Source organism: Psittacula echo (assembly GCF_963264785.1).
Source record: "Psittacula echo genome assembly, chromosome: 7".
NCBI lineage: Eukaryota > Metazoa > Chordata > Aves > Psittaciformes > Psittacidae > Psittacula > Psittacula echo.
Genome location: NC_137740.1, coordinates 56,192,323 through 56,216,937, shown reverse-complemented (window position 1 = coordinate 56,216,937; position 24,615 = coordinate 56,192,323). Strand labels below are relative to the sequence as shown.

General features: G+C 38.1%; 1 protein-coding gene across 1 annotated transcript in view; it reads left to right on the top strand.

Annotated features, from left to right (window-relative positions):
* Nucleotides 1-504: 504 nt before the first annotated feature.
* HFM1 (helicase for meiosis 1) overlaps nt 505-24,615 on the top strand; it is a gene marked incomplete at both ends in the record, with an annotated part of 39,929 nt that continues 15,818 nt past the window's right edge. The window contains 19 exon segments of the mRNA XM_080624044.1: nt 505-575; nt 950-1,071; nt 2,407-2,734; nt 3,505-3,770; nt 5,127-5,174; nt 6,890-6,960; nt 8,314-8,446; nt 12,331-12,482; nt 12,804-12,894; nt 12,897-12,943; nt 13,019-13,180; nt 13,621-13,821; nt 13,903-13,991; nt 14,910-14,953; nt 15,053-15,154; nt 17,212-17,357; nt 21,506-21,600; nt 22,337-22,470; nt 23,405-23,452. Coding sequence (XP_080480170.1) covers nt 505-575; nt 950-1,071; nt 2,407-2,734; nt 3,505-3,770; nt 5,127-5,174; nt 6,890-6,960; nt 8,314-8,446; nt 12,331-12,482; nt 12,804-12,894; nt 12,897-12,943; nt 13,019-13,180; nt 13,621-13,821; nt 13,903-13,991; nt 14,910-14,953; nt 15,053-15,154; nt 17,212-17,357; nt 21,506-21,600; nt 22,337-22,470; nt 23,405-23,452 — 2,350 coding nt within the window.

The window sequence follows — 24,615 nt, the reverse complement described above, 5'->3', positions numbered from 1 at the left end:
CTTGTAAATTGAAATGATTGTTGGGTTTTTTTTAGATAATAGAACTATTTTGTTCTGCAAAAATTGATGGAATATGTTCATAAAACAGACTGTATTTTTCCTTCAGAACAGAAACAATCTGGAAAAAATAGTCTGCAGTTGTACAAAACAATCTTAGTATTATTCTTAGAAATTAGATAACATAAACTTTATCTGCATCTTCACTGTTCAGCACTTTTCTCTCCTGACATATCATAGTAGTATAAAGATCGTTTAGGCTGGCCTACAGTATTTTTTGGTCATAAGTAATAGGATCCATATTTTATCAGGAAAGAGATTCTCATTTTGAAGAAGAATTAAGGATGCAGGCAAGAGCTCTAAAAGAAAAGAATCTAGACGTAAAATATTGGCACTTATAGCTAATAAGATTTCTATTGCTTATACAGGTTCAGTTCTAGTCTTTTCAGTTTCATGGTTCCTTGTGCTGCCTTTTGCAGATTAAGAGACTTCATATTTGATCTAAAAATGTTCAACTCTGCAAACATGGTCTTTTCACTGGATAATTTTTTTTATGAAAGACCGGATAAAAAACACAGGTAAATCTTCATTGTTTAATATATATAATTGTTTTCCATGGTCTGAATTGTTTTACTGCAGAATTATTTTTTGTAACTCCCTTTTCTGTCTACCAATAGAAATGGGCCAGAAATTTCCAGGTTCATAACCCATACTCTGAAATGTTTTCCCAAGCACATTGAAGTTTGAATGGTGCAGGTGTGCTTTAGGCTATAAGAAATACAGGTTAGCAGAAGTTTTGCCTGTTAATTTTTCTATGATTAAAAATCATACAAATTAAATAATATCTTTTAGCAGGAGAAACAGTAGGTTATTTATAATTAGTGATTTTGAGCTAAATGTTGTGGAGGGTGCTTAAAAATGCTTTGACTTTACATTTCTGTGTTAAAAATAGGTATCTAGAAAATGAAGAGCCTAAGGTTCTGTGTATTGCACCTGCTCCGTCTATTTCTGAAATTCCAGCTGCAGAGGAGTTGCAGAGGGAACTAGAAAAAACCACAGCCAATACTCATAAGGGTAAAATATCATACAATAAAATAATAGAATCATTTAGGTTGGAAAAGACTTTGAAGATCATGGAGTCCAGCCATAAGCCTAACCCTACCAACTCTTGCTAAGCTGTATTTGACGTTCATTTTGAATGGCTTAAGAAATAATTACCTTTACAGATAATTCCTCCTCTCTTTTCTATTGCTGTGACATATGGAATATTCTAGCTATGCAAATACAATGAATGTATTTTAGTTGAGAGTGATGATCTTAGTATGTTTGGAGTGTTAGCAGTCATCTTTGGGCATATAGAAGCTACAAGTTTACTGTGCAGAAGTGGGCAAAGTAAGAAGTATGATCAAAATTTCAGCTACTCTGCATTGTTCCATGAAGCATCATAACACGGTAGAAAGCAGCTGTAAGAGCATAGTGCACCACATGGGTCTGATGACCTGTCTCCCACCCAAGGAACAGAGAGTTTGCTTGAACCTAACTTTCTTCTTCTGTTTTATGGCTTTTTTTTCAAATTGCTGTTCAGGAGGCCAAGTTTGAATCTGGCCATTGCTTGCTGCTAAGTGAGGTATTCCTTCCATCTGGACATTCAATCACCTTAAGGAAATTTATTTTAAAGAATTCGGTTGCTTTATCTCTGTCAACTAGATTTCAGCATTTCTCAGCTGCTGTGCTGATTTATGATAGTCTCTGTTTAGGAATTATATTGTTAAGACAGAAGGGTTTTTTTCCTAGTTTCTAGATGGATAATACTGAAATTAATAGGCTGTGGAATACAGCTGTTCTGTAATCTTGTTGCATCCAATTGCTCGTTTCTGCTCTTGCTTTCCTTCTGCTGACAGAAATGCTTGTATGGGCATCTATATCAGGACACAGATCCTTACTGAGAGCTAATCCTTCAAAATGTGATAATTAACCAAGATGACTATGAAACCATCAATAGGAATTTTGACTGTTGAGATTGCAAGGTTTATCTCATGGCTGTTCATAGTACAAACTTCAAGCTTGGTCACTGTGTCATCTTTTTAAAAGATCATCTTTATTCTGGGACAGGGTGGAGAGTTTCTGTCTTACAAACTACTTTGTACTTCTGAGGAATAGTTTTGCTCCATTAGTTTATATATAAAGCTTGGAAAGTGACCATGGTTTTATAACTTTTTAATTAACAACACACATTGCATTCATTAGCATGAGTCAGAAAATACACACTAAATTTCTTGCAATAAGATAGAAATAGCAGTTCATATAAGATACATGAATTTGTCTTATTCTGTGTGGAAAATATTTACTAATATGACTATGAATAGGAAGTTGAATATTAATAGAAATAATAATCTATTGTTTTTGCAGGAGGGAGAAAGCACAAGAAGTTTATACAACAATGTAAAAGTACCTCTGAGGAAGGACATGACAAAGCACCAGCACCAGTTCAGTTTGGCGTAGACTCTGAAAAAGAAGTGCTCCAATTTAGTGTAGGAGAAAGAGAGAAAATTAGTTTTTGCCCTGAAAGTCTGAAAATGGTTTCATTGTTTCTCTCTTCTGACGAAAATAAATCTAAAACAGGAACAGGGGGTTCTTGTCCACCAGGCGCAAATTTTTCACAAAACAAAAGAGAAAGTAATTTTCCAGAAAACAGTGATGATGACGATGAGAGTGCCCATTCAACATTAAGAAAAAAGTATGTGTCTAGCCAAGTCTGATAATTTATCCACTGTCAGAATCATATTACTATTTTAGACACATTTGTTAAACACAGAGCTTTGCATCCTTCAATTGAAGGTACATAAACAGGGTTCTGGTCACTATTTCTTTTCAGTATAAGGAAGAAAGATGTTTCCTTTTGTCAGTATTTCAGTACTGTAATTAAATGTGTCCTGAGCTCATCCTCTTTTATGAGAAAAGTAAGGATGAGGTTCGTTGCTTTAATTTTAAAGAAATTGTTAGATAACAAAGGATTCTCAAAACACTATTTTGAGTTCTTTATTGATGTGGTAACGAGCAAGAAGGCAAAGATCACTTGCTTTTCAGAGCAGAGGTCTGCCAGCCAGGAATACCTTGAGCAGTTCTCAACATTATTTCAGTGCTTCCTAGGAGGAGAGGTGTTACAGATAAACTCATCTTCTGCCCAGCTCTTCTCATTGCTCAGAACCTGTGTGTCTCTATTGTTCCTAATTGTGCAGAGATTGACAGTTAATCTCTTATTGTGATTCAGAACTCATCTGGACAAGCAGTTAATTCGGGTTCTTTCTGGAATGAAAGTAAAGTTAAAATGTATCTTGAAAGGAGTCTTCTTTACGTAGAAGGGTGTCAGATTAAATAAAGTTAGAGACAAACTTTTCTTACGGTTGTATCTTACTAATGCTGCTTCTGATACAAGTAGACATTATTTTAAAATGTTAGAGAAACTGTAACATTACAACAAACAATGAAATTCTGGATCTTTTTCAGCTTATTTAAAATGCCTGGTTATATGCACACAAATACAGAATTGAAAGATAGTTCTGTTGATGTGAAAGGAATTGATACGTACTTAAATACAACTGAAAACATAAAAGAAGTAAAGAAAGAAGGTTTATGGAGAAATAATCATCATGCCTCAATAACTGAAGACTCAGATTTTACTCTGCGTAGGGTGAATAATGGGAACATTGCATCTAAAACTGGAATGGATATGAAATCATTTCCTAATGCTTCAGAGATTCTGGATATGACAGGTAATTATTATTACTCTCTTTCAAGAAAAATAGTCCACTGCCTGTCTTTAGTATATAATAGTAAGGGATATCCATGATCTCAAGTAGAGTGAAGAACATTTTCCCACCAGCTCAAGGTGAGATAATTGGCTCAACCTGGAAGAATATACTGCATTTTTATGGAACTTAATTGCATTGGGTTTTCATATGAGCTGGGTAAACAATTTAAGAAGAAAAGTCACATTTTCAGAAGTGCCAAATCATTCTGAAAATGTCACTCCGAATCAGTCCTCTAAATTTGAGAAAGAGCAGCCTCATTCCTTCATGTGGTAAATAGTCTTATCTTCATTTGAAAATGGAATTTTTGTGATGTGGTTTATATCTAGATTTTATGCTTTTTGGGACAAGGACTCATTGCGTCTGTGGAATGTACCTTGTGTACCTGGCAAACTCCTGCAGAAATACAGAATACAAAAATAGTTCTGGCAGAAAATTGTAGGGCAGAGCTGTGGCTTAGGATGCGATTTGGAAGCTGGAAAACATGATTCCTCTCTGCCTTGTGAGCAATGGTGACTGGCTTTGTGTATGAGTGGGGAATCGTGGATGTCATGTACTTTGACTTCAGTATGACTTTTCATAGACTCATAGAATGGCTGAGAAGCACGGTCTTCCACAACATTCTTGTATCTGAGTTAGGACTCAGGATTAGCAATGGATGTACAACTGCATGGGTAGAATAATGGTTGGATGGTCGGGCTCAGAGAGTGAGTGTTAACAGGTCACATATTGTCCACATGCTGGCTGCAACTGCAGGGGTCTGTCCTGGAGGAGGGGACTGCCAGTGATCTGACAAAATTCAGTAGGAACAAATGCAAAGTCCTGCCCCTGGGAAGCAGAAGAACTTCTGTGGGTCCCTTGGGATGGACTAACTGGGTGCAGCTCTGTGGAAAATGCTGGGGTCTGGCAAGCAGTGCTCTGAACATCAGCCGGCAGCATGTCCCAGCAGTAACAGAGGACTACAGCATCCTGGGCTTTGTTAACAGGAGCAGAGCCAGGAAAGTTGAGGGAAGTGATTATTCCCTTCTTGGCACTTTTGAGGCTGCATCTAGATACTGCATCGAGTTTTGAGCCTCTGGTACAGGCAAGGCATCCTTAAACTGGAGTGAGTTCAGCAAAGGGCCACCAAGATGGTCTCTCCAGATGATGAGCTTGTGACCTCTTTGTCCTGTACTCTCAGCAACTTCTGTATTACCTGGACCTTGTTATAGCCTTGCAGTGCCTCACAGAACACACAGCTTGGGATCAGGAATGTACTTTTCATGGGTGTTGGTTGAAAACAAATCTGCTTTTATAAATTTACTGCTCATATTTCTTTAGGAATTACAGGAAGAAAATTGGAAATTTTGAGGGCTGTTACAGAAATACGTATCCTTATATTTGCTGTATCTGATTTACTGATTTTATTAAAATGCTTTTTACATTTACAGAATTACAGTTTTAATTTGTAGCCATAGGAGCTCTTGCGTTACACTGTAATAGTTTTAATTTGTAACATAATGCTGGGAATCAAATGATGAATAGGTGTTTACCCTTTGGACTTCCAGAGCTAGAATGAAAATAGGACAACTTATGGCTCATTCATTGCTAAGCAAATTTATTCTTATTTCAAACATTTGAAATTTATCCTCAAAACTGTTTATTTTTAAAATGTAAAATTTTTTGTTTGCATAATACATATATTTCAGGCAAGTTTTTATATGCAAACACGTATATCCTCATATACTTTAAATAAGGGAAGAATGAATTATTATTTAGGCTTATTAGGAAAACTGAATCTTTTTGTCCCATTTTCTCAGGAGAAAATAAACTTCGCCTACTCATATAGGTCTGTATTTATGTTGTAGTGTGCATACAGTGTATTTCCATTCTTTAAGCAGGTTTCACAATAATTTTCCTTCTTGGCTGTGCCTTGAACCCGTAACACAATTAACCATCCATCTATAGATGTCAGTTTACTTCTTTTTCTGTTTTTACATTGTCTTTTCAATATTTTGTTCCTAGTAAGCTGTCAAATGGTACGTTAAATAGCAGAAAGAGGAAATATCTGAATTAGGCAACTTAAATTCATGTGAATAGCTTTAAGAAGTGTCATAATTTCCAACATCAGTAAAGACTTGGTTGGTCTGAATTTGCCATAGTCAGTGTTCTTCATTTTGAAAATACAGCTCTTAACTTAGGGAATTTTAGAGAAGTTTTTTAAAAAAATCCTTATTTCATTTAGTCTAATACTTGCTTATCTTCACCCATTTTTAATGGTTATACTTAACTGCTTTTATTTCTTGTTCTAGTCTGTTTGTTTTTCATCTTTATTTAGTCTCTGAATGTAACATAAATCTGAGGCCTCAGCAGTTCATTGTTCTTGTTATTGGAGGTGTTATGTCTGACCGTGTGTGCATCTTCAGCCTGATCAGACATTACAGTTAGTCTGCTTGTGGCTTCAATGCAAGTCCAGACAAGGATCAACTCACTTACTGGATGTGTAATGTAACAATGTTCTCTTTTCCTCTTAATCATTTTTGAGATAAGAATGTTGTTGTTTGATGAATACATGATATTAGACACTGGAAAATATCTTTAAAACCACTGATGTAGGTGAATTTTCTTTGCTACTGTTATGACCAGACAGACAACATTATGCTGATTAATTTCTGCTATAGTACAGATATAATGTGACCATTGACATGTTAGATATGCAACAGCAGTGCTTTGCTTCCCATGTCTGGTTTGCAGTGTAGGATAAAGCTTTTATCCCTTGCAGTCTCACATTCCATAATTGTATGCCATTCCAGGAAGCCTACGCCAGGGAGCAGGTTCTTGATTATTGATATAACCCTGAGACCTCTCAAACAGGTAGCGGATTTTTTTGACCAAGTGGAATTACATGGGACACCAAGAATTTAAATAAAGCTACTAAACAGTTTAATAGGTTGCTTTTTTGGTAATCTTTCCCAAGCCTATATCAGTGAAAGATTGTTGCATATGTTTTAATTTGCATTTAAATTATAAGAAAGATATTAATTTACAGTTCTAAAATAAATTTTATGACTTTCAACTGTTTAAAATTCCTTAATTCTGTCAAGCAAGCCAATTTAGGAGTATATTTAAGGAGTTCCCATATTTCAACTATGCACAGTCTAAAGCTTTGGATGATGTAAGTATGAAACATGAGGTGCAGTAGAGAGCAATACTTAGTAGATAAATTTAAATGATAGTTTGCTATTTAGAACTTTAAAGGGGTTAGAAAACTGTAATATATCTAGAACCTCTTCCCTGAATGCTTGAGCAGGGTTGTGCTTAGCTGGGAGAAGAGACAGGAAGAGCTTTTAAATAATGTTTTTGTCAGTTTTAAATACATTTATGTGAAGATGTGAATTCTATGTGGATTTCTGCATAGAGATTAGTAATATTTTAAAAGTTATTTTCACAGGAAGATTAAGAAAAGCAGAACTTTAGAGAAAGTTTTACTTTTGGAGAAGTGATGTTTATCCATCGCCTTTTGTATCAGCTATGCTATCTTTAAAACCAGAACTTCCTTTGAAAGGGACCAGATAAAGATTGAATTATAGGTATTGCAGAGAGGAGATACATGATCCATCAGTCTTCACCAGACCATTTGAAATCTTTATTCAACACTAGGGGGAATCCAGTGTCATTTACAAGCATTTATAAGCATGTTTTTTTCAAGCTACTTTTGATGTTTCAATTATTTTAATTTCTTATCCACGAATTATAAAGTGAAGACTTTAAGAATGGTGTTTATATGAGCAGAATAATCTTGTATTTAAATTATACGAGCTGTAGTTTTGCTTTTTTTCCCCCTACATTTTTAGTTTTAGGCATAAATTTGGGTTATTTTTTCCTTACTTCCAAATTTGCCTTTATTTCCTGATGAGAGCTATACATCATATTGGCCTGTAAGATAATCTTGTGTGACTCCTCCTAGAATAATGGGAAACCACATGTATGCAAGATTTACTTTCATGGAGGTTGCAAAAACAGAGTTCTAGGGGAAATAGTTTTAAAAACTTCACATTCTATTAAAATGATGGCTACTAAAAATGTACATATTCAACAATGTTGCAATTTTGACTGCAGTTTGAATTACAGAATGAAAACAAATTGCACTTGGAATTTGAGCACAAGGTACCTCTTTCTGATGAGCCTATGTTTGGTTCCAGTTAGACATTGGCGGTGATTCTGTTTTAATGTAATTTAAAGCTAGACACTGCTTTTTTGCCTGCTGCAGAATGGTAGACTTCATTCCATAATAACCTTAAGATGAACAGTATCTCATTTATGGTTCTGTGGCAGGTGTGTGGCAGAAGATGATGTTCTTGTGCTGTAACATAAAGTTCACAGCTAATGCAAACATTTTTAGAGGAGTACATGTGTCAATGTAATAATAATTTCCCTGTGTGGTTTTTCCCTAACAATGCTTTTGGAATATATGAATAGGTACGATGGATAGCTGTATTATATTTACTACTTTGCAATTCTTTCCTAGCTTCTGTATACAGACAGGAATTTTGTGATTTGTGCTCCGACTGGCTCTGGAAAAACTGTAATGTTCGAGCTAGCTATTACCAGATTACTCATGGAAGCCCCACTGCCTTGGCTAAATATTAAGGTTGTTTACAGTAAGTGTTATGCAGCTTTAACCCTTTTGGTGACAGCAGTAGAAAATGTCATTCTGTAAATGTGGAGATCTAGAGTGACTGCTTGAATTATATAGAAATTAAATATGTTAAGAAATTGTAGCCTACCTTATTCTTTAAGAAGTTGTTTGGTTTAGGGTTTGTTTCTTTGTGATACCATTGTAACTCTTACTAGTATTTAACAGCACTGTATAATTGTAGTGTTCAGCATTGCCTATACAAATAAAAATAAAGAAATCTTGTGAAGAGTTTGTCATCTAGGAAGGCAAGATAGACACTAAAAGGGAAGAAGAAAGCAAAGAAAACTAAAACAAATTCTTACTGGCAGATGACTGTCTGTTGCTCTAAGATGAGGATCAAATCTTCCATTTTTATTTACCTGCCAGGGTTTCTGTCTACTAGTTCAAAGGCAACAAAGCTATGATCTTTGAGTTTAATTGATCTGTGTAGGAACTAATGAAAATATTTGAGAATAGTCACAACCATTGACACCTTTTATTTTCTTTCCTTTCTGGAGAATTGAATTCATAACATGTAAATCAGGTGAAATTGGTGGCTTTGTCCCAGTTTTAATTAATTCATACAGTGATATATTTGTCAGTCTTCTATTAATGGTTAATCTTTATATTTACCAAAGTTTCAGCTTAATGTATTTATCTTTTCTTAATTCCAATGTGTACAAGTTCTTACAATAAAGCTAGTGTAGAGTTTACTGTGTATTTTAAACAGGAGGTGTATAAGCACACATGTATTACAGTTTCCCTGTCAGCATATTGAGGTGGAACATTTCAGTGAACTGTAATGGTTTTAATTGCCTTGGTAGAACTGATACAAATGGGCCAGTTGGAACTTCCATTAAGGAAGCCAGTTACCTGCTGGTGGAATTAAATCTGTGACTTTTCCAGGTTTGACAGTGGTGGAGGAGGCATAGTTTTCCAAATGTTGGAACAGAGGTGTTAATCAGATTAGGTACTGCCAGAGCATGCTTTGCTACCTGCTTCATCAGTGGCCCAATGTATATGAAATAGCTTGCAGTAGTTGTGTAAATTAGACTTGGTTCCCAAGAGCTTTAACACATGCTAAGGATTGGTGACTGAAGTTCTAGGAGCACAGTATCACAGTATGCTAGAGATTGGAAGGGACCTCAAAAGATCATCTAGTCCAATCCCCCTGCCGGAGCAGGAACACCTAGATAAGGTTACACAGGAATGTGTCCAGGTGGGTTTTGAATGTCTCCAGAGAAGGAGACTCCACAACCCCCCTGGGCAGCCTGCTCCAGTGTTCCGTCACCCTCACTGAGAAGAAGTTTCTTCTCAAGTTTAAGTGGAACCTCTTGTGTGCCAGTTTGTACCCATTACCCCTTGTCCTGTCATTGTTTGCCACTGAGAAGAGCCTGGCTCCATCCTTGTGACACTCCCCCTTTATATATTTATATACACTAATAAGGTCCCCCCGCAGTCTCCTCTTCTCCAAACTATAGAGACCCAGCTCCCTCAGCCTTTCCTCATAAGGGAGATGCTCCACTCCCTTAATCATCTTTGTCGCCCTGCGCTGGACTCTCTCCAGCAGGTCCCTCTCCTTCTTGAACTGAGGGGCCCAGAACTGGACACAATATTCCAGATGTGGTCTCACCAGGGCAGAGCAGAGGGGAAGGAGGACCTCTCTCGACCTACTGACCACCCCCCTTCTAATACACCCCAGGATGCCATTGGCCTTCTTGGCCACAAGGGCACAGTGCTGGCTCCTGGTCATCCTGCCATCCACTAGGACCCCCAGGTCCCTCTCCCCTACACTACTCTCTAACAGGTCGTTCCCCAACCTATACTGGAACCTGGGGTTGTTCCTGCCCAGATGCAGGACTCTACACTTTCCCTTGTTATATTTCATCAAGTTATTCCCTGCCCAACTCTCCAGCCTGTCCAGGTCTCGCTGGATGGCAGCACAGCCTTCTGGCGTGTCAGCCACTCCTCCCAGCTTAGTGTCATCAGCAAACTTGCTGACAGTACACTCAATTCCCTCATCTAAATCATTGATGAATATATTAAATAATACTGGTCCCAATACTGACCCTTGAGGCACTCCACTAGATACAGGCCTCCAACTAGACTCCGCCCCATAGATTACAACTCTCTGGCTTCTCTCCTTCAGCCAGTTCGTGGTCCACCTCACTACCTGATCATCCAGACCACACTTCCTCAATTTAGCTATGAGGATGCTGTGGGAGACTGTGTCAAATGCTTTGCTGAAGTCAAGGTAGACCACATCCACCGCTCTGCCATCATCCATCCACCGTGTTATTTCCTCATAAAAGGCTATGAGGTTGGTCAAGCATGACTTCCCCTTGGTAAAGCCATGTTGACTGCCCCTCATAACCCTCTTATCCTTGACATGCCTTAAGATGGCACTAAGGATAAGGTGTTCCATCACTTTCCCAGGGATGGAGGTGAGGCTGACCGGTCTATAGTTACCCGGGTCCTCCTTCTTGCCCTTTTTGAAAACTGGAGTGACATTTGCTTTCCTCCAGTCCTCAGGCGCCTCTCCCGTTTCCCAAGACTTGGTAAAGATGATGGAGAGTGGTCTAGCAATGACTTCCGCCAGTTCCCTCAGCACTCGCGGGTGCATCCCATCTGGACCCATGGATTTATGGATGTCCAGATTGCTCAACTGGTCTCTAACCCATTCCTCATCGACTAAGGCAAACTGCTCCGTTGACCTGACTTCATCTGAGGTCACAGGGGTACAGGGCTTTACCTTCAAGCAATCATTAGCTTCTTGTATTCTTCCACAGCAAAAGATCATTACTTTTGCAGTTTTGAGTTTTGTGGTCGTAGCTTAATCTGTTTTCTGGATCTGGTGATTTCCTTGCTTTGTAGACCCCTGATAACATGAGATTTTATACCTCTTTCTGAGGCAGAAACTGGTTATTTAAATATCTTCATTTTGGGAATCACTTGTCAACTGATATGATGCTGATGGGTCATATTCCAGTTGCTCTAAATAGCCTAGTATGTGATCACTGCAAGATCTATTTTATTACTGCTGTTTTCAGATCATGCATAGATCTCTTCTTTCACTTAAATCATTGCATTTTCTGTATAGATTACCATCCAATACAGACTTACATGTGTTGCTGGTATCAGTCTGTGTAGAGAATTACTTCTGATTTCTAGGAATCAACCTCCATCTGCAAAATGTAGTAAGTGTCCAGTGGAAAAAAAATACTATGAAGAAATAGGTTGTTCTAGGAGTCTGTTTTTATAAGGCCCAGCGTCAGAACTGCTACCTGCCATGTTAGTTGCTACTTGCTGTGTTAGCTGCTTGGTGCTGACTACATTTAACTGTACATCTGGTTTAGATAGATTTTGATTTTTTTCTAGTATACTATCTCTTGCTCATGGATGGTTTCTCACTTATGACCCTTTTCCTTTCTGAATACAAAGTGCTCAAATCATTCTGAACTGGAAAAAGGTTGGTATTTGTATGATCTTCTGTTGGAAAAGATGTCTTTCCTGTGGTTTCTTCTATGTGTGAGAAAACCTTTGGTAGCTGAGTAATTGTTTCCATGTGGGATTGAGGAAAAAATTAGGATTAAGAAAGGACATAAATAACTTTAGTAAAAGGGTTCTGTTTCTGATTGTTGATGGGGAAGAACTGGGGCCCAAAGCTCAACACTGATCTGTGCGCATGGAATAGAATAATAAAGTTAATACCAGTTACAAATTTTATGGTTCTGGGAGCAAAGCTGAAAATTAGGGAAGTTAGATTCAAGAAGACATCTTAAAAATCTATGCATTTAGCATCTTTAGCAATACAGTTGAAGCTTTGGTTTACCTGATATAACACTGATTATTTTGTGTTGGTTTTAGTGGCTCCAATAAAAGCTCTGTGCAGTCAGCGTTTTGATGATTGGAAAGAAAAATTTGGACCTATAGGACTCAGCTGCAAGGAACTGACAGGAGATACAATGGTGGATGACTTATTTGAAATACATCACGCTGACATTATTATCACCACACCTGTAGGTTTCAGTCTCAATTCTTACCAAAAACTAGAATAAGCAGACAGTAGTAGTCTACTCATTGTATTCTAGTAGGACTGCTCTTTTTTTATGATCCTTATACTTGCTTACACACTGCTGTGCATACTATTAGTTCATAGAAACAACAGCTAGGAATATAATTGTGCCAGATGAAACATGGCATTAGCTTGAATTAAACTGACTTTGTTTCAAGACTAATTGAAGTTTGGGCATGTCTGCCTGTACTGTACTTTTGGCATATGTTGGCCCTTAAAACATCTTTTGCCTTTTGTTGTTTGTTGTGGGGTTCTTTTCTCCTAGGAAAAATGGGATAGCATGACTAGAAGGTGGAGAGACAACTCTATAGTCCAGCTTGTACGACTGTTTCTCATTGATGAGGTAAGAAAATTCATGTTTTGTATGCACTGGTTTTCTTCTTGAAGATAAAAGGAAACTTAAAAGTATAACATTTATTTAACACATGTATAGATTGTAACTGGAGAAATATTTAGCAAATCTTTTAAAATTCCCAATAGGTGCATGTTATAAAGGATGAAAGCCGTGGTGCAACGTTAGAAGTTGTAGTCAGTCGGATGAAGACTGTTCAGTCTTCTCTTTGGCATCTTTTTGAGAATCGTGACACTGTTCCGCCCTTGAGATTTGTAGCTGTTTCTGCAACAATCCCAAATGCTGAAGATGTAAGAGCTACATTTTAACTTCATTTGAATTAATGTAGTTGTATTTTATAAAACTTACCTGGACTAATAAGTTCAGATTGATAACAGAGTTGTGTCATTTTGAAGCTGTCACCTGAAGGCAGCTTTGAGGTAGATGTTAATGTACCACATGACCTACAACCATATGGAATTATTAGCCAAGTATGGACATGCTTCAGTTTTAGATTTGTGATTTTTATCTTTAAGTGCAACTCACAACTGACTTGAGATTTCAGTACAAATTATATTGGTCCTGTAGATAGCAGCACCTCACCTGCGTTTTTAATGATAAAAGCAATGTCAAGTGTATTAATAGTTTACATGTGACAAAAGCTAAGTTAATTATTGTGTGCTGCAGTTAGAGCACAGTGAGATTAAAAGCAGAAATTTTTCATTTCTATTCTATTTCGTCTTTTTCACAGATTGCAGAATGGCTTTCAGATAGTAAGATGCCAGCTGTATGCCTGAAAATAGATGAGGATCAACGACCAGTCAAGCTACGCAAAATTGTTCTTGGTTTTCCATGCAGTGACAATCAGACAGAATTCAAATTTGATTTAACTCTTAACTACAAGATAGCTAGTATTATACAAGCATACTCGGAACAAAAACCGGCACTTGTGGTATAACAGCTTTTCCCTTCATCACATTTGAAACTATTTCTTTCTTTTGAAGTGTTGATTAAAAAACCCTTTTATTTATAGTTTTGTGCCACAAGAAAAGGAGTGCAACAGGCCGCTTCTGTTCTTGCAAAAGATGCTAAATTTCTACTGAGTATTGAACAGAAACAAAGGTACTTGTATGTTTGAGTTGTTAATAAGTGTTTGTGTGTTCTAGTAAACCTGTGACGTCTGTGAAGAAAGCTATTGAACTAATACAGTTTCTAGCAGAAGAGTGTGTCTGCAACAAAATCATCCTCACAGTTGAGATTCTTTTTGGTAAACTGGCACTTCTTGGGAAGTTTTATTTGCTTCTTGAATGTTTAGGGTACTTCATACGAACATTAAGTTATTTCTAAAAGCTGCCTTCTGAGTATACAGATGTTAATTCCTATGGACCTATAAAGCCTTGTATTGCAAAGGTTAAGCATTTGAATAGCTGAATTGGGTGTAGTCTTATTAGTGTTTTAAGTTAAGCTGTAAGAAGTCTTTGTATTATCAGGAACCTTTAATAAATGCAGCCCTGACCCATATTAGTTATTATTTATTTCAGGGTTGCTTAGTCCTGGCAGCTGCAGGAGCTACTTCCTGATTTTGGACCTCAGACATAGTCTTCTTTGCCTTATGTGAACAACATCTAGATTGTAGGTTGTGACGTGGAAAGATAACTGACCTGGAAAGGCTGCAGCAGCTGCCCCAGTCAGTTTTGTTCCCTTTGCAAAGATTGGAAAGGTGGTAGTTGAAAATATCCAAAGAATGTATACTTTAAATGTTATTTTAAGACTATGTGCTTTTGATAGTCTAGCATGTAATTGGAAACTACGAACATCCTTAAAAAGCACAAATGTAGTAGAACTATGGGAAAATATGTAAAAAATGTACATGTCAAGGAATACATCTTAACAGTCTTTAGGTGGAGTATGGTGTATCTAGTTTCATGTGAAGCTTTATTTTTGCATTTTAAAAACATACTTAGTCTTTGTATATTGCACTTAGATTAGATGTGGTTTGTGATTTTGAAGTATTTGGATTTTTCTATGTGTGTTGCATAGATTACAGAGGTCTGCAAATTCGCTGAAAGATTCCAAACTGAGAGGTAAATATAACCTACTACTTCTCTGCTCTATGAATGAATACTTGCTTGAGTAGTATTATTTCATAACTGTAATTATTACTATAATTATTTTACTATCAGATCTTTTAATGTATGGTGTGGCTTACCATCATGCGGGTATGGAGTTATCTGACAGAAAAATAATTGAAGGAGCCTTTACTGCAGGCGACTTACCAGTACTTTGTAAGTAAATGTAACTTTGAAAGTCAAAATGCTGTTAATGTATCCTGAGAGGATTGCAGTTTGGAAATGGTAATATTTTATGATTCTATGGTTTGTTTAACCTTTGGAATGATTACTTTGTGAAATTCAGATAAAGAGGTGTTTGTGTTTTAGATACACTTTCACCCTGTGAGTATGCATACACACTTTTACTAAAGACTGTAGAACTTGTCTTCTTTACAGCATACACAGGGGTCATCCTTCCTCATATGTCTATATAGGTCTGCCAATGTCCAGTTCCTTTTCATACCACTGAGCCATCCTGTTGAGGTGAAACTCTTTGCTAGTGTGTCTTGCCTCAGAGTTCACATGATGTTTTTTTTTGTTTGCGTCCTTTGCAGCAGTGACACAGGTTAAAATACAGTGATAAAGGTAATCTTTTACATTTATGCTTCTTAGATTGGCAGGCTACTGTGTTCAAACTCCCATGCAAGGTGTTTTGACTGATGGGGAAGTTCCTAAGTATTCCATCTGCTGTTACCTGAGATGAGAAGGTACCTGTTTGAGACATGATGGCTTTCTTTTCATCCAGGCTTTCTTTTCATCCAGGCTTTCTTTTTCTGTAAAAAAAATTCAGACCCTCTGGGGAATTGGCTGTGTGGTTCTTGTACAACACTGAAAGATTAATGTTTTTTTTCTTTCCTATACAATGGTCATGACTCACTATGAAAATTTAAGGTACATACCCTTACTGTGACCTGGCAACCTTGCTGGAGTTGCAGTGTCCATGACATTAAAAGGTCTCTGCATCCCTGCAATCTACTGTACTTTGGCTGCCTGGTGCACTGCGTATGGCTTTGCCAACTGCAGTGCCATTTCTGCAATCTCAGGAGACTGGTTGTACAATTGCTTTTTGCAAAAATAACTGAAAACCTGTGCCACAGCTGAGCGCACCATGAACATGTGTGTGGACTACCACTGAAAGAATGCAAGGTTGCTTACTGGTACTTAAGTCATCTGAAATTATTTTGGAATTTCTGAGATACTAGAATTACATTACTACAGCTGAGGGGAAACTGAAAGAGTATAGAGCATATTCCACTTTATATATCTGAGGGTAGAGTTTTAACACACCTTTCACAGATACTGCAAAGGGGAAAAATTCTTTGGTCTTGAAATAGAGTGTATGTATACTCACAGTGTGTGTGTGCATACATGTATATATACACATACGCCTATATGGACTGAAGTTTGATTGCACTGTAAATAACCGCTCTTTGGACTTTTTTATGGTTAGCTCATTTTGCTTTGACAAATATCCCATTTTGCAACCAACACAATATGACAAAACATAATACATAATACTCTCACAAGATGGGGTGAATATATCTTTAATTTAGACTAAAGTTTTCCTTCCTGATGCACCTGAATTTTAGTTCTGCTTTTATTTCGAAAAAGAATTGGAAAATTCATTGCTACTTTGTTTTCCTAGTGCGATAGTTTTATCATTTGGCTTTTATAGGTGTTTTTCCATGTTCAATTCCTGCCACCCCATATATTTGTTAGAGAGAGTGAATTAGAAAACGTGAGTGTGAGAGAATTTGCCACAAACTTGATTGGGGTTTTCTGTGTGAGAGTGTGTATTGGTAAAGTAGTGCAATAGTATTGGTGGTGATTCTGGTTTGGTACCATGGTTATGAAAATGCTAATGACTGCTCACTTAAAATACCTTAAAGAGATTGATCACTACAAGGCAAGACGTAGTCAGGGCTGTATTCAAATATCTGTCCATCAAGAAATATGAATAATGTTTCTTTGATGTGTATGTGTCATATTGAAGGTGGATTGGATTCTGGATTATCTCCAAATGTTAAGGAATGTTTAAATAAAAATATCTAGGATGTAATTTGTTGAAGATTGTTGTGCAATGTCTGTAATCTATGTCTAAGTCTTTGTGGTGCAGAATGCCCACTGCCTTCACTAGAAAATAAGAGTTCTTAGGAATCAAGAGTTAATCGCTTATTTGCTGCTTTTGGATGTTTTTCATCTTGCAATCAATATACTTTAATCTGATGTAGTTACTACTAGCACCTTAGCAATGGGAGTCAATCTGCCTGCACATCTGGTGGTTATAAAATCCACAATGCACTATGTTGGAGGAGTGTTCCAAGAGTACAGTGAAACTGACATTCTGCAAATGATTGGGAGAGCAGGAAGGCCTCAAGTAAGTTAATGCTATATTATATCGATGCTATATATGGGTGGATCAGTAGAAACTATTCATGGCAAAGAAACTACACCACCAACAATTTTACTGCAATATTTGGGTTTTAAAGGGTTGTTATTAATAGTTAAATTACTCCTGGGTAACTTCATAAAGGAAGAATTCTGTTTCCTTTTGTATTTTTCACTAAAATGTACTGCTTCACCTTGCTCTGGAAGAAAATCTAAAGGTCACATTTGGGTTACATAATGAATAAGGAGTAGAGAAAAAGTAGGAAGCTGGCATACAACTTACAAATGGCATGATAAAGATTCTGCAATATTGAATAGTATTGAATAATAGCATGGAGAGCCATGTGCTTTTGTTCTCTCAACATCAGACTAAGAAAACATGTAATTAAGTTAGAAGTGGAATTAGAGGGGGAGGGTCAGAAACAGTGCCTTCAAAGATTTCTCGTTCATTTTGCTTCCACAAGAGGTTGCTGATGCCAAGAATGCTGTATGTTAGAAAGGCTTAGACATTTCTTTGGTTGTAAAAAGGAAGAGGGGGATGGGATTTAAAAATTATTATTTTAATTTTGCCTCTTTCAAGTCTTCAAATCATTTATGTTAAATCTTACACTTTTAAGCCTTTCACTATTTAGAATAAAGATAGATGGATAGATAAATAGATAGATAGAGCCAATATAAAGCCTAATACAGGAGATAGTTAGGAGATAGGCTGCGTATGTTAGCCACTGTGGTATGTTGTGTACATGACACAACAATATATTATCTGGACCTAAGATCTGAGTAGGGAACCCTGTTTGGGGACGGGTGAGCAGTCGACAGAGTTTGTGGGTCAGGGTTAAAGGGAGAACAGCAATGGGAGACATTACTGTGGGGATCTGTTACAGACCACCTGATCAAGAGGAATCTGTGGATGAAGCGCTGTACAGACAGATAGGAAAAGCCTCACGCTCGCAAGCCCTTGTTCTCATGGGGGACTTCAACCACCCTGATATCTGTTGGAGCGATGGTACGGCCCAACACAAGCAATCCAGGAGGTTCCTCGATTGTGTGGAAGACAACTTCCTTCTGCAAGTAATAGAGGAGCTGACAAGGAGAGGTGCCATGCTTGACCTCGTGCTCACCAACAGGGAAGGGCTTGTTGGAAATGTGACGCTCCAGGGCAGCCTTGGCTGCAGCGATCACGAGATGGTCGAATTCGAGATCCTCAGGACAGTGAGAAGAGAGTGCAGCAAGCTCACTACCCTGAACTTCAAGAGAGCAGACTTTGGCCTCTTCAGGAACCTGCTTAGTAAGGTTCCATGGGATATAGCCCTAGAGGGCAGGGGGGCCCAAGACTGTTGGTTGTTATTCAAGGATCACCTGCTACAAGCTCAGGAGTGTTGCATCCCAACTAGAAGGAAGTGCAGCAGGAGGGCCAGGAGACCTCCTTGGGTGGATAAGGAGCTGCTCAGGAAAATTCAAAGGAAAAAAGAGGCTTATAGAAAGTGGAAGTAGGGACAGGTGGCCTGGGAAGAATACAGGGATGTTGTCTGGGAAGCTAGGGACCAGGTTAGGAAAGCTAAGGCCCAGTTAGAATTAAACTAGGCTAGGGATGTTAAGGATAGCAGGAAGGGATTCTATAGGTATGTAGTGAATAAAAGACAGACTAGGGACAACGTAGGCCCCCTCCGGAAAATATCGGGAGAACTGGCTACCCTGGATTTGGAGAAGGCTGAGGTTCTTAATGACTTCTTTGCCTCAGTCTTCACTGGCAAAGGCTCTGACCGCACCACCCAAGTCTTGGAAGGTGGACGCAGGGACTGTAAGGATGAAGACCCTGGGCCCACTGTAGGAGAGGATCTGATTCGAGACCATCTTAAAAACCTAAATATACGCAAGTCCATAGGACCTGACGACATCCATCCACGGGTCCTGAAGGAGCTGGCAAATGAAATTTTCATGAAGTTCCATGAAAAATCATGGCAGTCAGGTGAAGTAAATATAACCCCCATTTTCAAGAAGGGGAAAATGGATGACCCGGGGAATTACAGACCAGTCAGTCTCACCTCTGTGCCTGGCAAAATCTTGGAGCAGATTCTCCTGGAAGGCATGCTAGAGGCACATGGAAAACAACAAGGTGCTTGGTGACAGCCAGCATGGCTTCACTAAGGGGGAATCCTGCCTGACCAACTTGGTGGCCTTCTATGATGAGGCTACGGAACTGATGGACAGGGGCAGAGCTGTTGATGTCATCTACCTGGACTTGTGCAAAGCGTTCGACACTGTCCCACACAACATCCTTGTCTCTAAATTGGAGAGACATCAATTTGATGGGTGGACCACTCGGTGGATAAAGAACTGGCTGGATGGCTGCATGCAAAGAGTTGTGGTCAATGGCTCGATGTCCGGCTGGAGACTGGTAACGAGTGGTGTCCCTCAGGGATCAGTGTTGGGACCGGTCTTGTTCAACATCTTTGTCGGTGGCATGGACAGTGGGATTGAGTGCACCCTCAGCAAGTTTGTCGATGACACCAAGCTGTGTGGTTCAGTTGATACACTGGAGGGAAGGGATGCCATCCAGAGGGACCTCGACATGCTTGTGAGGTGGGCTGATTGCAAGCTTCTGAAGTTTAACCATGCCAAGTGCAAGGTCCTACACCTGGATCGGAGCAATCCCAGGCACAGCTACAGGTTGGGCAGAGAAGAGATTCAGAGCAGCCCTGCAGAGAAGGACTTGGGGGTGTTGGTCAATGAAAAAATGAACATGAGCCAGCTTCAGTGTGTGCTCGCAGCCCAGAAAGCCAACCGTATCCTGAGCTGCATCAAAAGGAGCGTGACCAGCAGGTCAAAGGAGGTGATCCTGCCCCTCTACTCTGCTCTCGTGAGACCTCCCTTGGAGTATTGTGTGCAGTTCTGGTGTCCTCAACATAAAAAGGACATGGAACTGTTGGAACAAGTCCAGAGGAGGGCCATGTGGATGATCAGGGGACTGGAGCACCTCCCCTATGAAGAGAGGCTGAGAAAGTTGGGGCTGTTCAACCTGGAGAAGAGAAGGCTGTGTGAAGACCTCATAGCAGCCTTCCAGTATCTGAAGGGGGCCTACAAGGATGCTGGGGAGGGACTCTTCATCAGGGACTGTAGTGACAGGACAAGGGGTAATGGGTTCAAACTGAAACAGGGGAAGTTTAGATTGGATATAAGGAAGAAATTCTTTACTGAGAGGGTGGTGAGGCACTGGAATGGGTTGCCCAGGGGGGTTGTGAATGCTCCATCCTTGGCAGTGTTTAAGGCCAGGTTGGATGAGGCCTTGGGTGGCACGGTTTAGTGTGAGGTGTCCCTGCCCATGGCAGGGGCGTTGGAACTAGATGATCTTAAGGTCTTTTCCAACCTTAACTATTCTATGATTCTATGATCTAAACTAGTATGGAAATGCCAATATTCCTCACTTTCTTAACTGATTGGGTTTGGGGTTTTTTTGCTAGAATAAATTCAGTAAGGTTTTTAACGTTGTGACTCGGAATCCTAAGGCACTTCAACTTCCTGAGTCAAGACCTGAAATATTTATCAAGATCTGCTGTACAGTAGTACATATATTAATCTGATCTTAAAAAAATGCAAAGTTAGGAAACTTCTTGTATAAAAAACCAACAAATCTAACAGTATTTTTTTCGCCTCACAAAACAAAATAATGTGAGGTGGTTTGAGAGTAGATATGAAGATTATAGAAATTTACCATAAAAGGGTTGACTGTTCATTCAAGACTTTCTGATGTCTGGAAATGATGAATAAAAATTTGTGTCAGAGAATTATTCTCTCTGTGGTTGTGGTCAGGAATCCTTTCCTAAGCTGTGGACCTTGTAAGGAGGTCAGTAACAGTTCACGTTTGTGGTATTTCTCAACATGTTTCTGTTATATGTATATTAGCACGTAAGGGCTGGTGTCTGCCAGCCACCAAGGGCTGGAATCCCGAGTCCTGCTTGCTACCCACAGGAGCTGTAACTCACCTTTAAGTCAGAGAGACCTTGGCATTCAACAGCCATTTCAACAAGGATTCTAAGAAAACAGTATTAAGGTTTTCAACACGTGTGATGCATATTCAATTGAAATTTCTTTGCTAAGCGCTAAAGAGCAGGTTTTGTTTGTGGTCTTATTTTTCAGTTTGACACTACAGCTACAGCAGTTATTATGACTCGTTGGAGCACAAGGGAAAAGTATATGCAGATGTTAAATGGTGCTGATATAATAGAGAGCAGGTAAGTAAGCATTTTTTATAAGACTGTATAGATGGTAGCAATGTTTCATAGTTTCTACAGAATATGTAGAAAGTAATGTAAGAAAAGTAATCAAACCAAGCTATACAGAAATTAACAGCCTCTATTTTATTACCTAAAAACATCTTTTGAACATCTTCAACTAAACAAAAAAGTTGTAGATTTCTGCTGGAAAACTGAAGAAACTGAAATAGTACATGTTCCAAATACAAAAAGCAAGAACTGAACCAAGATCGTGTCTCTGAATTTTTAGATTATAGAGTCTGGAAAATTCCAGGCTACAGAATTCACTTGACATGAACAGAGTATCAAGAGAAACATGTAGGAAAGTTAAGACTTTAAAGGGTTAAACATGAAATTTTGCTAAGGTTTAAATTTTCAAATATATTCAAATACCAACATTGTGCTGTGACTTTTAAATGTATTTGAACTTTTAAAGCTTTATTTTCTAAAGAATGTGGAACTTTACAGTTGACAGGGTTTTTATTTTTGCTTGCTGGACATTAAGCCATAATAACCAAATTACATTGTTGATTATTTACATATTCTTTACAGTGTTCTGTTGACTTCACTGCTTAAAGTGAGCAGTTGACAGGAAAACAAAAATAAACAAACCCAGAAAACTGTTGTGATTTGGAGAGGGTTTTGTTTTCTTTTGGGCACTTTTTGTACTACTAATTGGTAAATATACTTACCTTTTACTCTTTTCTTTCACTAGCTTGCACAGGCATCTTGTTGAGCACTTGAATGCAGAAATAGTGCTGCGTACTCTCACGGATGTCACTGTAGCTTTGCAGTGGATACGATCAACATTCTTGTACATCAGAGCCTTAAAAAATCCAACTCATTATGGTTTGTTGGTTGTTTTTTTAATTTGTCTAAGTTATGACACTATGATGTGTTAGATCCGTGTTGTTTCTTTCAGGTTTTTATGCACTATTATTTCATAAGGGCTTAAAAACAAGATGTGTAATATGGCTTGTGACTTTTTAGGAACAGTTTCAGCTGCTTTAATAGAAGTAATAGGAGTTTCAGTATGGTATAACATTAAAAAACTATGAAGAAGGCATTTACAGCTTCTCAATGATCTATTTCTTTTGAACTTAATACACTTTACCATGTATTAATGCAATATTGAGCCATAATGTATTTTTCAGCGCTGATTAGATAATGTGCTGCTAAAAAAACCCCAAAAACCAACTGTCTAATTTTTAATAGTTTTTCTAAAATTAAAGATCAGTAACCTTAATGCTGATGTCCTCAGTTTGTCTTGCCCAGAACAGCCCCTTAGCCCCCAGCCCTGACCATGTCTTTGTTCCTGGTCACTTGCTCTACATCTGATTATGAAGTGTCCTGGTTTTGTTGCATTCAGGTCATTGGGCACTTGCTGGAGACAATTTTTTGTAAGGATTTATAGATGGGACTGGCACACAGTACATCTAGTGCTTGAAGGGATGTTATGATTTAGATGGCTTCCTGTATTCTAAAATAGGAAAACTGTACATGTGAAGTTCTGACATTTCTGCAACTTTTAGGACTCTAATATTTTACATAGGGGAATATCTGCAGCTTTTACCTGTGTACATTTGCTCTAACAGTCACTTGCTGATACTTAGATACGCTATGTAAGGCTTTTGACTTGTTCCCAGTATAATAAATAAAATCTACCAATTTGAGATATTCTTCTGGCTCCCCAAAATCAGTAAATCAGTTTTGATGAGTAAGGATATCAAGGAGGAAGTATATTATTATATTAGGTTAAAAAGCCTTTTGTCTTTTCTTGAAGGTTTTTCATCTGGATTGGATAAAATTGGAATTGAAGCAAAATTACAAGGTAAGTGACTTTAAAGTTTTTTTGGGTGAAATGTTACATTTTAGGGCAGGGTCATCCATGTATATTATATTTACATTAATTTTAATAGATTCATTAACAGAACAAATGTAATTCACTATGTTGTGTTATTGATTTTATTATAATACTTTCAAAGCATTATCAGTACATTTTAACTGGTGGAAGGGTTTTTCTTGTGTAGAGAAAAAAACACCTTTGCCTATCTCATCTCCATATATATACTCAGAAATGTGTGTGGAGCAGAACACTTAAATTTTGGTTGCTTTTCCTTTGATGGATCTCATTTGCTTTCACTAATTTCCGTTACCATACTTGCCAGTTTCTGAAAGAACGTTTTTGCATCTTCCCATTGTCATAAATTTAGCCTTGATAACAAAGGATATAAAATGCAAACATCTTCACCTTGTTCAGAACCAGTTTAAAATTAGAATTATAGGATCATGGAATGGGTTTGGTTGGAAAGGACCTTAAGATCATCTAGTTCCAACCCCCTGCCATGGGCAGGGACACCTTACCCAAGACCATGGTGCCCAAAACTCTGTCACCTGGCCTTGAACACTGCCAGGGATGGAGCATTTACCACTTCTTACTTCTCAGTAAGAAAAGTTACCTAGTTCCTATGTTCATTCAGTTGTTTTCTACCCTGTCCTGTCTTTTTGATCAGAACACTTCTGGTTTTGGCACTTAATGAAGCATGTTCCTTCCTAAATAAGCTTTTATGTGAGAAGGCATGGCTTGAAATCACCTCTACATATAGTGCTAGAGTAGAAGGCTTCACTTATAAATGCTTTGTAGGTGAGGATTATATTTCTTTGAAGTACTCTGATCTTAAAAACCTCTTTTTACAGTTCTTGCAGAAAGTAGCTCTTTTTCCCTGCACACATGAAGTATTTTGTATTAATGTATGTAGTTATGTTCTCATACATTTCACGTGCAATGTGAATGATTTCTGGTTGCTATCACTTTGAGTGCTTTCCCAACATACTTTTAAATTTTGAACATTGTGTGAACATAATTTTTGCCTGAAAAAGAGTTGTGCTGTCCTGTATCAGTATCTTTCAGTGAGCTTTCCCTAGGCAGAAGTTAACAACCAACTTTAGCAGAAGCAGTTTCATATTCCAAAACCTTTACCTGAGTTCTATGGA